The 15,766-nt window shown below is 46.2% G+C and overlaps 1 protein-coding gene across 7 annotated transcripts; it reads right to left on the reverse strand.

The window, feature by feature from the left end:
* Nucleotides 1-901: 901 nt before the first annotated feature.
* On the reverse strand, nucleotides 902-15,603 carry lrch3 (leucine-rich repeats and calponin homology (CH) domain containing 3). Of its 7 annotated transcripts, none has more exons than XR_003979791.1 (20): nucleotides 15,281-15,603; nucleotides 13,496-13,640; nucleotides 11,981-12,107; nucleotides 11,063-11,168; nucleotides 10,327-10,463; nucleotides 10,101-10,210; nucleotides 9,797-9,890; nucleotides 9,585-9,651; nucleotides 9,223-9,350; nucleotides 8,576-8,628; nucleotides 8,116-8,164; nucleotides 7,302-7,430; nucleotides 6,985-7,206; nucleotides 5,974-6,007; nucleotides 5,510-5,623; nucleotides 5,280-5,362; nucleotides 4,669-4,806; nucleotides 4,161-4,238; nucleotides 2,631-3,220; nucleotides 902-2,414 (listed from the first exon to the last, which is right to left on the reverse strand). XR_003979791.1 is itself a non-coding variant. In XM_030380038.1 (20 exons), exons 1-20 carry the CDS (start codon nucleotides 15,516-15,518, stop codon nucleotides 3,080-3,082), a joined length of 2,073 nt encoding a protein of 690 aa, XP_030235898.1. In that variant the 5' UTR covers nucleotides 15,519-15,603; the 3' UTR covers nucleotides 902-3,079. The 7 variants fall into 7 exon arrangements, 6 of the variants coding, with proteins under 6 accessions (XP_030235898.1, XP_030235896.1, XP_030235897.1 ...); XM_030380038.1 differs by having other exon boundaries at nucleotides 902-3,220; nucleotides 6,985-7,038; nucleotides 7,159-7,206; XM_030380036.1 differs by having other exon boundaries at nucleotides 902-3,220; nucleotides 9,797-9,887.
* Between the last annotated feature and the right edge of the window lie 163 nt (nucleotides 15,604-15,766).

Below are 15,766 nucleotides of genomic sequence, written 5' to 3' on the forward strand. Positions count from 1 at the left end.
CCGAGCACCTCGGTGGTGGTATCGTTTGTCGTCAACTCCCCTGCCCCCAATGTCTACGTCATCCCCTTCACCAAACATATCGTCAATGCTGCGAAGGACACAGTTTTACACCCAGTACAATTTCAAGAACATGACCTGCAAGGATTTTCATTCTTACTTAATGAATAATCATCAATTGTTTGGAAAGATTTAGTCCTATGCCCCACATGATGAGGACTAAATCAGATCCTGGCCATAGTGTAATGGACAAATAAGTGTATTTGTTTACCTTTGTTTTATAGGGACAAACAGAACAGAAAGAAAGAGCCAGTCTTAATTTTACACACTCAACCACAGACTACTGAATGCCACAGATATATTTGAAGCATACGACTGAATGCCAAAGAAATATATAATTTAGATTTTGCAAGTTTGCAACGTTCAAAAGTCCAGGGAAAAGTATTTTCCTCTACTGGTGTTGCTTAGGCCAATAGCCTTTTTGAAGCAGTTTGTTTCTGCATATTAGTGTTGTATAGGGCCAATACAGCTCTTCATCATACATTAGCAACTAAACATGTTAGCATGGCTAGTCCGTTAGCCTGTGAGCGTGTGTGGTGGTGATCAGATCCAGGCATAGTGGAGGGGCTGGATGTTAGCCTGGCTAGCCTGGTTAGCCAGTGAGCGTGAGAGCATGTGTGCTCTGATCAAGGCGTGGTGCACTGCAGGCCCGCGAAAAGATGGAGGACGATGGGGAGCAAGAGGAAGACTAAGAAGATGTCCCCATCCTGGTCTCCTGCCGTCATGGAATCCTGGGTGGCATTCTCATCGTATTCACATTCCCTGGATATTTCAATGTTTGTCAAATGATATGTAGGCACTGAAAGGAATGGTGACCCTAAAGCCAACAAGCATACAATCAGACTCCAATGACTTTTTCTTTTTATTATTTAATTCACTTTGCAGTTAACTCTTCAAATGAAGACAGTTTCAATGTATTTATACAGGGTTTCAGGGACAGTAAAAATGTAAAAAGTGTTTTTTGTGTAGGAGCTCAAACATGTAAACAACAGGAATGTCTGTGGGCGGGGCCAACTGCCCTCCGCCTGGTCACATGATCCATTGTTGGCATCAAAGGTTTTCTTTACAAACAGAAGAATGTTCCAGAGCACATCGTCTCACAACCTGTTACAAAAGTTAGAATAATACTAATGTATCCTCAGCCCCTTGCCTGGTTCACCCAGCATCCCTCACTGCCGTCGTTCCCCCGTACTGACGGCAGCACTCTCCCATTACAGCTTTACATATATATATTTATATATTTACAGCATATATTTGTACATATATTTAAGAAAGATAAAAATAACCTTGACCTCTTCGTCACTCATGATTCTCTCTGCAGTGAACACTCCACCCGGAGCAGATACACGCCCTGGCTAGCTAGCCTCATAGCACGCTGTAGCTAGCTGGCTACTTAGTGTCATCCTACCCAGTAGCTAGTGTCCGTACAGCATTCTAGCTAGCATGCTAGCCACTGTCCATATGATACTAGCGTGTGCACATACCATGCTGTAGTTAGCAGGCTGGCTAGTGTCTAAAGCGTGCTGTAGCTACTTTCCATACAACATGCTAGCAGTCTAGCTAGTGTTTTATCCATGGGGTCATACCATGCTGTGGCTAGTGTCCACATTGTGATCTAGCTAAAACCTTAGCCAATGTACACATCACACTGTGGCTAGTGTTAATAATCCACACAAGCTAGCACCCATAACATTCTCTAGCGAGTATGACCATACAGCATTCTAGGTAGCACACTAGCTAGTGTCCATATCGTGCTCTAGCTAGTGTCACTGTAGAGTGTGCTTGCTAGCACACTAGCTAGTGTCCATACCATTATATGACTAGGGCCCATTTGAGGGTGTAGCTTGTAGCCATACTAGCTACCTATAAGATAGTGCTAGTGCTATGTCACCTTTAAGATAGTGTCCATACGGTTATCAAGCTAGTGGCCAAACAATGCTCTCGTTAGCTTTGAAATAAAAATTATGTATCGACAACTTGCTCTGCCAAGACATGCTCCTTAATGTCTTGGCAGACACTTAGTTGTAAGTGTTAAATAACGTTGATTTATTTTACTAAAGTCCAATTTCTCTGACTTATTGAACCTCGTCATGGAAGGCAGCTACAGAGGAGCCTCATCTGGTCACTAACCAACCCGACTCGACGTCATAACCAACCCGACTCGACGTCATAACCACCCCAATTAGACGTCACTAACCAACCCGACTCGACGTCATAACCACCCCAATTAGACGTCACTAACCAACCCGACTCGACGTCATAACCACCCCAATTAGACTTCACTAACCAACCCGACTCGACGTCATAACCACCACAATTAGACGCCGCTAACCACCCGACGAGACGTCACTAACCACCTGACTAGATGCCACTAACCACCTGACTAGACGTCACTAACCAACCGACTAGACGTCACTAACCACCCGACTAGACGTCAACATTTTTCAACTTTTTGACGGCGCCGAACGCTTCAAAGGAGCGCATGGATCCACAATGCATTGCACGTCCGTCCCCATTCAAAGTCAATGGGGTTCGGTCAACGGACGGATGCAGCGGGCACGAGGCGGGACCACCTGACTAGCCGTCACTAACCACCCGACTTACACCCCAGACTGAATGTGTTTGTTTTATCTTGACAATGGTCCTGGCATTATAATGATAAAATATGTCCATCTTATTTGAATTAATTGATGTTAAAAATAGTTTAAAAACAAAATACCTTATTGAAATAGTGAGGACGTTTGAAGAGCACCCTGCCAACTAGTTGGTCGCCCTTTAACACGACCACCATCATGGCCACTTAACACCGGTAACAAACGAGCGGAAATGGACTAGTCAGGTATGGACTAGTGAGGTATGGACTAGTCAGTTATGGACTAGTCAGGTATGGACTAGTGAGGTATGGACACGCTGCGAGGCCTCCTGCCCTCCCTACATCATCATCATCATCTTCATCTTTATAGCTTTGTACAACCCTCATCTCTCTCTGTGTCGGTGCGTGTGTGTGTGCGTGTGCGTGTGTCTACATGGCGAGGGGATTGGTTGCCGTGGTGACGGCGGGGCTGTGTCTGGGCGGGGCTAGCTCCAGCAGGGCGCTGACAGTCCCGGACACCAGGGGGAGCCCTCTCTCCTCCAGGACATGGAGGGGCAGACACAGCTGGCTCTACACACACACACAGTCACACACACACACAGAGATACACACACAATCCCACACACACACAGAGAGATACAGACACACACAATCCCACACACATACATAGAGATACACACAAACATCAAGATGTACAAACACACGCATCAAGGCGCACACACACACACACACACACACATCAAGGCGCACACACACACACACACACACACACACACACACACCAGAAGGAGGACAGAAGGGGATAAAACAAAAGGATTTCAACAAATGAATAAATAATAAATAACTTTAGCCATGACAACAGAACTACAGGAAGCAGGTGAGAAAATAACTCAAAATACAGAAGGATGTGGATATCACGTGTGTGTGTGTGTGGCAGTAGAGGACAAAGTCTTGATTTTGATAAAACAGGGCGTGGCCGGCCAGCTTGTTGGAGGCACGGGGCTAGGGTCTACAGGCGCTGCAGGATCAATGGTGGCTACAGGAAGTGCAGGGTCTACAGGAAAGACAGGGTCTAATGGAGCTGTAGGGTCTACAGGATCTACAGGGTCTACAGGAGTCGCCCTACACCTACAGGTTGTGTGTGTGTGTGTGTGTGTGTGTGTGTGTGTGTGTGTGTGTGTGTGTGTGTGTGTGTGTGTGTGTGTGTGTGTGTGTGTGTGTGTGTGTGTGTGTGTGTGTGTGTGTGTGTGTGTGTGTGTGAGACGTATTGAACAGTAAAGGGTAAAGGGGATGAAACAAAGTGAAGAGGGCAATGGAGACAGAGAGAGAGAGAGAGAGAGAGATTTAGTCTCAGTTTCTGTTGATTTTGCAAAGAGATCAGCGTAACATCACCTTCTTCTCTTGAAAACTCATCCAAACTGCATGCAGGTGTGTATACTAGTTTGCGTGTGTGCGTCCAATCTGTGTGGGTTTGAGAGTATGTTGATGTGTGTTAGCCTGAGTGTGTTACCTGTGGAACACCAATCCTGCGACACGCTTCGAGAAAGTTTTCAACATTGCGGCGACACTTTGCCATCGTCAGTTTAGGCTGTAAAGAGAGAGGAACAGACTAATGAATAGACTGTATCTGTGATAGACTGTAGCAGTCATAAAGGACGGACTGTAGCTGTGATAAAGGACAGACTGTAGCTGTGATAAAGGACAGACTGTAGCTGTGATAAAGGACAGACTGTAGCTGTGATAAAGGACAGACTGTAGCTGTGATAAAGGACAGACTGTAGCTGTGATAAAGGACAGACTGTAGCTGTGATAAAGGACAGACTGTAGCTGTGATAAAGGACAGACTGTAGCTGTGATAAAGGACAGACTGTAGCTGTGATAAAGGACAGACTGTAGCTGTGATAAAGGACGGACTGTACCGGGGATAAAGGACAGACAGTAACATTGATAAAGGACAGACTGTAGCTGTGATAAAGGACAGACTGTAGCGGGGATAAAGCTCCTTGGGGTACACTCACCACAGCGGGAGAGGGGACGTGGATGCTGGACACAGAGCGCGGACGTACGTGATTGGCGAGATGACACAGGACCACCCCGTCGGTCAAGGCCGCACCCAGGTCGCTAGGCAACGACACCTTGAGTCGGGCCTCGATGTTCTGAGGGAGACGGCCGCTTCATGTTGTGATTAGGGCCATCACAGATACAAAATACCAAGCTTCATGTTGTGATTAGGGCCATCACAGATACAAAATACCAAGCTTCATGTTGTGATTAGGGCCATCACAGATACAAAATACCAAGCTTCATGTTGTGATTAGGGCCATCACAGATACAAAATACCAAGCTTCATGTTGTGATTAGGGCCATCACAGATACAAAATACCAAGCTTCGGCTGATCATTACGTTACATATTCAATTTCCAGCGCGAATCTCTGATTGTTTTTTTCCTTTTCAATTCTACAGTGTTCATTTAAAAACAAAAATAAGATAAATCTACTATTATTAGAAGGCAGATTCCTGGTGTCTTTTGGCCTCGTTCAAACATTGAAAAAGCTGCTAAACACGTGGTTATTATGATCTTTCTCCAGGCTGAGGCTTCGGGTGAAAGAAATGAGCCTCTGGGCTGACCTTGCGTAGCTGCTCCACCAGCTGTGCCTCCTCTCCCACCAGGGCAGGAGGAGCAGGAGGAGGGGCAGCAGGAGCTCCATCACCTGGAGGAGAAGAAGAGTGTTAGTGGAGAGGTTCACCACAGCCAAAGAGCTAAAAGCAGCTGGGAGGAGCTGGAATGGAGAGGGGGGGGGAGATGGAGGAGGAGAGAGCGGCTACGAGAAGCTAGGAGGAGGAGCCAGTTGCGTTACCTTTCCTTTTGTCCTCTCGCATACTCAGACGATATAGAAAGCTCTCTGGTCTGTGATTGGCTGACCGGCTGGGTGACACTCCTCCAGCATTAGGATAGGACGGAGATGGGTGGGCTGAAAGAACGAGCGAGAGTTGTATCCGTCAGTGGTACACAACACAGTGAAGTAGTTAAAGTAGGTAAATATGTGTAACTCCCAAATTCCAGAATAGGATTTTTATTTTTTGATATTTAAACAGCCTTATTTTGTTTTTATTGAGCCTTTCTTAGTGGTTCAATCAATGAATTGTATTTCATCAAAATAATGCCCCCCTCGCAAAATGTAACCCCCCCCCCTTAATGACCTCATCCTGGCACCGAGCCAACTGACCCAAAGCCTGGACTGTGGACAACATAGTCAGGCCCACTCTGCAGGGAGGGTGGGGATCAACAGAACAACACATCACGGTGTTGGACGGTGTTTACCTGTGGACGACAAGGCGGCCCTCTCCTCGCCCTGCTGCGGGACAGAAGGTACAAACACAAGATTAGATACTTGATCTCACACACACACACACACACACACACACACACACACACACACACACACACACACACACACACACACACACACACACACACACACACACACACACACACACACACACACACACACAGGGTTATGATTATGAAATGATTATGAAAATGGTCAGGACAATGGTATGGGTTGTGATTGTAATGTTATTATAATATGGTTATTTTAATATTACAATGGACAGGGTTCTATTTGTATCCTTATCACATATAATGAAGTGTTAGATAGAAGTTATTGTACTGTTATTATACTTTTATAATGAAGTGGCATAGCAGTTATTATATAAAATGCTTATTTTTATTTTACAATTTTGCAAATTGATGAGTGGTATTAAATAAGCAAAATAACACTTTACATCCATTATAGTATTTATTCAATTATATACAAATTGCTATAGCAAGGGTTATGATTTTATTGTGATTGTAATATTAAAATAAAATTAGGAGATACAATAAAATATTCACACTTGACTCACGTCATTATTATATGGCCATTTTTAGATTATAATGAACTGTTATAGCAGTGTTAACAGTGTGAACATTGTTATATTAGTATGGTTATTGTTCTACTATAATGAACAGGGTTAAGTCGTTTTACTACAATAAAGTTATTGTAATATTATCAACAACGGTGTTATAGTAGTGTTATTATATGGTTTTGTTATATCATAAAGAACAATGGTATAATAGTGATATTATAAAAAGTTTCTTATAATATTGCATTAGTATGAGGGGTATTGAATAAGATGCATAACACCTTACATCCATTATAGTAATTATCATGTTTTTATTACATGAACATTGCTAAAGCAGGGGTAATCAATGTATTATAGATACATTAAAATTATCAAATTCTAATATATTATATATATATATATATATTTGAACGAGGGATTTTTTTACCATGAAGAGGGCGGAGTCATCTGTATGTGTGGAACGTCTGGAGGGACAAACACTCTGAACACACACACACACACACTTAGAGATGAGCGATGGATGGGGGGGGCTATGACACACATGGACAATTTGATTAAAACAGAACACACACGCAAAAAAAGACACACACACACACTTTACCTCTCGGTCCCCAGGGACCAGCTTGGTCGGACTCAGGGCTGATTTATGCTGAAATCAAAGTAAAACCCAACGGTTATAATCACATTAAAAACGCTTTTTGTCAAGACGGTTGGATGGCCGCCCTAGCAACCATAGTAGGCCACCTTTGCAAAGGCGGGGACGGAGTCTCGTGGGCCGGCCTGGCTACGGCTCCTCTCCTCTTCGTAGCGCTGAGCAGCGATCTGGGCCTCCCTCCTCACACGCTCCACTCCCCCTGGTGGTGCTGGTGGTCTCTACATAGCACACTTCAACAGTTAATCCTCCTCCCCCACCTCCTCCACCTTCCACAGTTACTCCTCCGCATTCAACAGTCACTCCACCACCTCCTCCTCTTCCACATTCAACAGTTGCATTCCTCCAGTTCCTCTTCATCTACGTTACACAGGTTCACCTCCACAGATACATTCCTCCTCCTCCCCGTTCAACAGTTACACTCCTCCTCCACCTCCTCCTCCCCGTTCAACAGTTACACTCCTCCCCCTCCTCCTCCCCGTTCAACAGTTACACTCCTCCTCCTCCTCCTCCCTGTTCAACAGTTACACTCCTCCTCCTCCTCCCTGTTCAACAGTTACACTCGACCTCCTCCTCCCCGTTCAACAGTTACACTCCTCCTCCTCCTCCCTGTTCAACAGTTACACTCGACCTCCTCCTCCTCCTCCTCCCTGTTCAACAGTTACACTCGACCTCCTCCTCCCCGTTCAACAGTTACACTCCTCCTCCTCCTCCTCCTCCCTGTTCAACAGTTACACTCGACCTCCTCCTCCTCCCCGTTCAACAGTTACACTCCTCCTCCTCCTCCCCGTTCAACAGTTACACTCAACCTCCTCCTCCCTGTTCAACAGTTACACTCGACCTCCTCCTCCCCGGTCAACAGTTCCACTCATCCACCTCCTCCTGATCCCCGGCCTGCCGTCTCACCTGATGTTCAGCACTAGGGGGCGCTGACAACGCACCGTCCACCACACTCCTGTCAGAGAGAGACAGTACAGATGAGTATAGGTAGGAGCGACAGGAGAGAGAGACAGCACGGGCAAGTACCGCTGAGAGAGAGACAAAATAGGAGGGAGAGGAAAGGTGAGGGAGGGTCAGGTGAGAGAGACAGAATACAAGTAAGAGAAAGGAGAGAAGGACAGATTAGAAATGATGAGAATGGCAGGTCAGAGAGACAAGTGAGGGACAGGTGAGAGAGAATAGGGAAAAGAGAGAGAGACCAGGTGAAAGAGACCGGTAAGAGAGAAAGAAGTAAGTGGGACAAGGTATAAGAGAGGGAGAGGTGGGAGTAAAAGAGGTGAGAGAAAGACCAGGTGATAGACAAAGGTAAGACAGAAAGAGGTGGGAGAGAAAGACAGGGCCCGGTAGAGGAACATAAGCTTCAAACCTGTTGTGTCTCCTCAACTCCTCCCTGTTGGGAGTGGCTTTACCTGGAGATCCCTGCAGGGAGAGAGAGAGAGACACACAGGTAGGAAGAAAGACAGGTAAACTGCTGTGTCCATAGTAACCTGAGAGTGGTCAGTGTAAGTCAAAGCAAGCGAGAGAGAGTTGTGGGTGTGGCCAGAGAGAGGGGCGTGGCTAGAGGAGACCACCGCCATGCCAAAAAAAAATATAAAAAAAAATATATATAATGCAATTAATAATAACTCTCAAGGGTCATTGCTAAAGTCCCTTAAAAGGACTGGAGGCGAGAGCATATCAAAGAGATACACTCTCAGAACAGAGTGAGAGGCGTGGCTCGTAGAGAGTGGTTGGTGGGACCAGATAAGGGGGCATGGCTAGAGGAGAGTAGTGGGTGGGACCAGAGAGAGGGGCGTGGCTAGAGAGTGGTGGGTGGGACCAAAGAGAGGGGCGTGGCTAGAAAAGAGGTGGCTGGGACCGGAGAGAGGGGCGTGGCTAGAGTGGTGGGTGGGACTGGAGGGAGGGGCGTGGCTAGAGGAGTGGTGGGTTGGACCGGAGAGAGGGGCGTGGCTAGAGGAGAGTTGTGGGTGGGACCAGATAGAGGGGCGTGGCTAGATTAGGGGGCGGGTCTACCTCTGTTGTGATGCGTCTCTCGATGTAGGCCATGAACTGAGAGCTGAGGCTGATGCCATCGGCTCCTCCACGTCCCTCGTCGTCCTCATCTGGACAGCTGTCTATAAAGTCTATCTGCTCCGACTCTGCTGCAAGCACACATACGTAGATAGACAATCGGTTTATGATATGTTTTAATAATGTCAATGTGTATGAGTCAATGAGGTAAATGTGATTAGGCCTTTAATAAAAAAAAACTGTCCCGAGGTTAAACAGCAACATTACACCAGACCTCCCAGCCTGTGTGTGTGTGTGTGTGTGTGTGTGTGTGTGTGTGTGTGTGTGTGTGTGTGTGTGTGTGTGTGTGCGTGCGTGCGTGTTACCAGATCCGTTGGGTCCCGGAGGTCCTAGTCTACGATGTCGCTGCTCCTCTGACTGCTCCTCAACGGGCTGAAACACACAGGAAGAGGCCGAACAGGAAGTGATGTAGGATGTCATGTGACCTCCGGCATGTGTACTGTGTGTTTGGTATTTCACACAGGTTACGATAAGTACTAGTGGTAGTATTAAGTAGCACTAGTCAGAGTATTATTACCTCGTTACCAGACCATCTCTTGTCTCCACTGTCCACACTGTTGAACCCCGAGTCCAGTGCTCCGTAGGGGCGGCCGAGGTAGAGATCCTCACTACTAGAGAGAGAGAGAGAGAAAGAGAAAGAGAAAGAGAGAGAGAGGGAGAGGTGTGTGAATTGTAATATGTAATATGACCAGGAGTAGTAAACCTTAATGCTATGACATAATCTATTATAATGTATTATGTAATATGTATAATACCCAGTGGTTGTACACCTGAATATTATAACAATGAAGTGTAATGTAATATGTCATTTGTAATATTACCACGAGTTGAAGACTTGAGTCCTCCGCTCAAACTCTGGGAGGTCCGATGTAGTCTTCGCTGCCTCCTGGTTTAGGTATTTAAATATGTGGATTTTACCCTTTATACACACCTAGAACAAATAGACAAGCAAATACATATCGTAATGCACTGAATTCCGTCGTCTGCACATGATACCGTTGTGCGTGTGTGCGTGTGTCTGTGTGTGTGTGTGTGTGTGTGCTTTACGTGTGCGGGGGGGCTCTGCAGGGGGTTGTGGTCCAGGATGATGACGTGGAGATGGGCCAGCTGGCGGTAGCAGGAGGGGATGGAGGTCACCTTGTTGCAGGAGAAGTCCAGACGCACCAGGGGCAGTAGAGACAGCTCTACACACATGGTACACACACATTACAATCATGTTATAGATATACAGGGTACACACACACATTACAATCATGTTATAGATACACAGGGTACACACACACACACATTACAATCATGTTATAGATACACAGGGTGCACACACATTACAATCATGTTATAGATACACACATTACAACCATGATATACGCACACATTGCAAACATTTTCTAAACACATATGGTACACACGCATTGCAAACATTTTATACACGCATGGTACACAGACATTGCAAAAATGTTACACGCATTATGATTATTGCACTTTATAGCTATGTTGGTTTAATTTGTGTCATGTCATTTTTGTTTAAGAAATATATACTATAGCGTGCTATTATAGTATAAATATTTCCTGTTAGGGGACGACAAGAAACATCGCATTTGATCAGTTACGGAACTGAAAACCATAACGAGAACTAAAACCGTCAGAGACACACACACACACACACACACACACACACACACACACACACACACACACACACACACACACACACACACACACACACACACACACACACACACACACACACACACACACACACACACACAGCGTGTGTCCGTACCAGCAGGGAGTTGGAGCAGGTGGTTTCTACGTATGTTCAGGTCCCTCAGGGTCTCCAGCCGACCCACCTGGGAGGGCAGCACCTGGATCTCATTACAGCTCACATCCTGTTAACAGACACACCCCCATCCTGTTAACATACACACCTCCATCCTCATCACATCCTGTTAACATAGACTTCCCCGCAACCTGTTAACATACACACCTCCATCCTCATCACATCCTATTAACACACACCTCCATCCTCATCACATCCTGTTAACAGACACACCTCCATCCTCATCACATCCTGTTAACAGACACACCTCCATCCTCATCACATCCTGCTAACTAACACCTCCATCCTCATCACATCCAGACAATATAAACACCTTCATCACCAGCCACATCAACACCATGAAGATGGGAGGGGGGACAGACATTAGAGCAGACAGACAGGAGGGGATAGACATTAGAGGGGACAGACGGGAGAGGGACAGACAGGAGAGGGGACAGACATTAGAGTGGACAGACGAGAGAGGGGACAGACGGAAGAGGGGACTGACGGGAGAGGGGACAGACATTAGAGGGGACAGACCGGAGAGCAGACAGACAGGAGAGAGGACAGACAGGAGAGCAGACGGACCGGAGAGCAGACAGACAGGAGAGCAGACGGACAGGAGAGCAGACGGACCGGAGAGCAGACGGACAGGAGAGCAGACGGACAGGAGAGAGGACAGACAGGAGAGAGGACAGACAGGAGAGAGGACAGACAGGAGAGCGGACAGACAGGAGAGCGGACAGACAGGAGAGCAGACAGACAGGAGAGCAGACAGACAGACAGGAGAGCAGACAGACAGGAGAGCAGACAGACAGACAGGAGAGCAGACAGACAGACAGGAGAGCAGACAGACAGGAGAGCAGACAGACAGGTACAGACCAGTTCCGTCAGGTGTCTGAGCTGACCCAGCTCTTCCGGGAGGGAAACCAGTTTGTTGTTGCAGGCGATCAGAACCTTGAGAGGCAGACTGCACACCACCGCGGGCAGGACACACAGCTGGTTCCGACTGGAGGAATACATTCATTTATTAGGCCTAAAAAATAAATTTGTTTTGTTCCGGTTTCCGACCGACCCCGTCAATTTATGTGCGACCCAAATTATTTTATGAGCTGCTGTAAAAGAAAAAAAAAAAAATAACAATAATAATAATAATAGATTCCCTACCTACCCATGACTTCAACTGACAACCAACACGAACCAAACATTTTTTATTTTTTTAGGCCTTATAACCACAGATTACTACTACCTTTATAGTATATAGTCCTACATTAACATAAACTGCTGCCGGTAGGATATATAGCTGACTGTAAATCCATTAGGGCATAATTCTTGGCAGTGGATCGATTGGTTTGTCGATATGCACTTGTTCAACCAAATTCTCATTGGTTGGAAAATCCCTGTTGCTCCTTAATGAAAAACACAAATCTTAATCCATTATTTTCAGGGGTAGGAGAGACAAAATGCAGAATATTTTTTGATTTATAGTCCGTATTGTGTTGAAAATAATATAATTTATTAATAAAAAGAATATTAAAGGCTCCATAGTTAGTTTTAATATAATAATTGTATGGTTTAATACTTATAAAACAGGAGGTCAAAACCCCGCCCGTTTTCATTACTTTGAACTCGCCAAACTAAACGAAGGCTGCTAGTCGTAACTGAATGACCATTAACTCCTCTCCAGACTAATGAGAATCTGTCACAGAAGCTGTCGGTGTAACACCATCTTATTAAAAAGGACGCAAAAACGTATGCAGACGTATCATCAAAAAACCAATGGCATGGGTATTTTTGTCTGCAATGCTCCGGCGACTTTCTTGTTAAACGCTCAACATGCTTGAATGTGAATAGATCAGAATCGGCACCCGAGCAGGAATCGCAGCAGCATCGAATCGCGGACGCATGCCAATACAATAGAATCATCCGTTGTGTGTCGTCTATCTACAACGAGACCCTACCCGGCATGACGCTTACATGATTGAGCTTGGACCATGATTGGATCTTAAACCCATTGACTTCCACCGAACACCACTAACTGGTCGAATTTCAGTCTGTCAAAATGTCTTTGGTTGACAACAGCCTGTATATTTATATACTGTAGTTAATCTCTATCTATATATAGATACATTAAATATAAATCTCCCCCCCCCCCCCCCCCCCCCCCGCCATCCCAACAGACGGTTATACCCAGTGAAACATCGTTTATTATGACAAACAATCTCAAAGTTATTAAGTGAATGTCACACACCCTTTTTGTTTGTACCTGAAGTTGGAGGTGTGTGTGTGTGTGTGTACCTGATTTAGGTAGGTGAGGGCGTGTGTGAACTGGATGTTACGGTAGGTAATGTTGTGTGAGTGTATACCCAAGGTTTGGGTAGGGGAGGGAGTGTGTACCTGATGTTTAGGTAGGTGAGTGCCTGCAGGTTCACCAGGCTGTCTGGTAGGGTGCGCAGGCAGTTGTGATAGAGGTTCAGACTCTCCAGCGATACGTAGACACACACCTCCGCTGGGACCTCAGCCAAGCGGTTCCGGGACAGATCTGAACACACACACACAGCAATGTTTTACTGAGCCTGGCTCCTAGAGGCCCTCATTACCAGAGAGTACTAGCATGTTTTATTGGCCCCCAGAGGCCCTCATGACTTTAGTACTACTATGCTAAACTGGCTCCCAAGGGCCCTCATGACTAGAGTACTAGTGTGCTAAACTGGTTCTGAGGGGCACTAATAACCAGAGTACTGATTTAACTGGCACCTCAGGGGCTGTCATGATCTCATGATCATATTGGAAGGTTATACTGAGCCTCATTTGGCCATTCCTTTTCCCTTCAGGGTGTGTGTGTGTGTGTGTGTGTGTGTGTGTGTGTGTGTGTGTGTGTGTGTGTGTGTGTGTGTGTGTGCGTGCGCGCTCCATTAAACATAACGATATAAAATAATGGAAGCTCTTCCAAGAACATCAAATGGCTTGAGCACATCTTGTTTAAGCACTTGGGATAAACGTAGAACTGTGTGTCCGATTACGCTCTTAAATACCACTAGTAAAAAAACAAGCATTGTACTCCTAATTTCCTCACACTCACGTAAGCACGTAAATAGTTTTTTGTAGCAACTGGAGTTCAGCAACTTAAGTGTATTTTTTCATTGTTCTCAGCGTTACTTGGCAGTCACTTTGGATAAAGGTGTCAGCCAAATAATTAAATGAAATACATGTGTGTAACGTGCGTGTGTGTAGCTGTAGGGAATCTGAACTCTTCAGCAGAAAGTACACATCCCCATGGCAATGTCTGCTTCCTGTGGGCTGGTATTATGGGATGCACTGGCAAACAGATGGAGACGTGTGGACATTGCATGTTTCTCTAGGGACAATGGATCCTGCAAACTGAGTGATGTGGAGGTCTGGTGCCTAGATGAGACATTCCACAGTAAATTGCATCAATGAAAGACAGTCTGTCTGTCTGTCTGGTGATCTCTGTCTGAGTTCAGCTGATCCCGGACCAGGCTGCTACCTGCTAGAGAAGGGAGGGAGGGAGGGGCCAGTGTTTGTGTTTTCTAATGGCTCCATGCCGCAATCATAACCGGGATATTTAACGCTGCTGGTCTATGAATACATACAGCATGCCACTGTCACAGTACTTCTCTTTTCTCCGATCTGCTAAGGCTACTAGTGGTAACTTCTGGAGATCAGTAGAATACCATAATGACAGACTACCCGTATTGTTTACTAGACAGCCAACTCCTGCTGTCCCGTGTGATGTGCCGGGCTGCAGGACCGTGCTTCAACTGGCAGGGTAAACTTCTCACAACTTTTTACATTCAACTAGACTCTCAGGACCAAGCTGGTTCCGAATATTCAAGTGGTGGTCCGGTGGTCTGACGGCTAACCGGATAGCAACACTAGCTCTTTAAGGACCCCACTTCTTCCAGGAGTCCTAAAGGGCTGACCCTTGGACAAGTGGGGGACTAAGGATTCATAAATATGTCACGTTTAATCACCAAATAAACTTAAATTAGAGTTATTTAAGTCCCAAGTTGGTCCTGGTTGCATCCCCCCAGAACTCCTCACCAGGCCTCCCGTCAAACACCGGGACCTACTACTCATGCCCTTCCGCCCTCGACTTCTGGGAGCCAGGGCGGGGTTGACCCGGCCCATCCCCGCGGCCGAACCATGGCTCGGACTCACCGGCCCTGGTGGTGTCTGTGAGGTCGTGGTTGGCGGCGCTCCGGGGGAACTCCTTCAGCTTCCTGCCGCTCAGGTTCAGGGCGCCGGTGGCGGAGGCTTCGTCCAACGCCCGTTCCAGGGACCTGTTCCACGACGACGCCGGAGCCGACCCTCCGTTATTCCCGACCAAAACACTCCCTGGGACGCTAAATCCGGGTACGGTAGACTCCGCAGACCCCAGTAGAACCGAGGCGGCCATTACACACTAGGCTAGTTAGCTGCTAACTGCTAGCACTCCCAAACTGTCCAGGAGAAGTTTGGCGCATGCGCACAACAGGGGATAGACTTGTGGTTGTGATGATGAAGACAATTCAGAGATTCAGATACATTATTGATACTGGGGAAACTTTTTCGTTACAATTGCACTGCTCATGATAAAGAGTGTATAGGAAATACTTAATAAAATCAATTTAGGTGCAACATATATGAAATATAAAGTATCTAAAG

This window comes from Gadus morhua, chromosome 16 (genome assembly GCF_902167405.1).
Source record: "Gadus morhua chromosome 16, gadMor3.0, whole genome shotgun sequence".
Lineage (NCBI taxonomy): Eukaryota > Metazoa > Chordata > Actinopteri > Gadiformes > Gadidae > Gadus > Gadus morhua.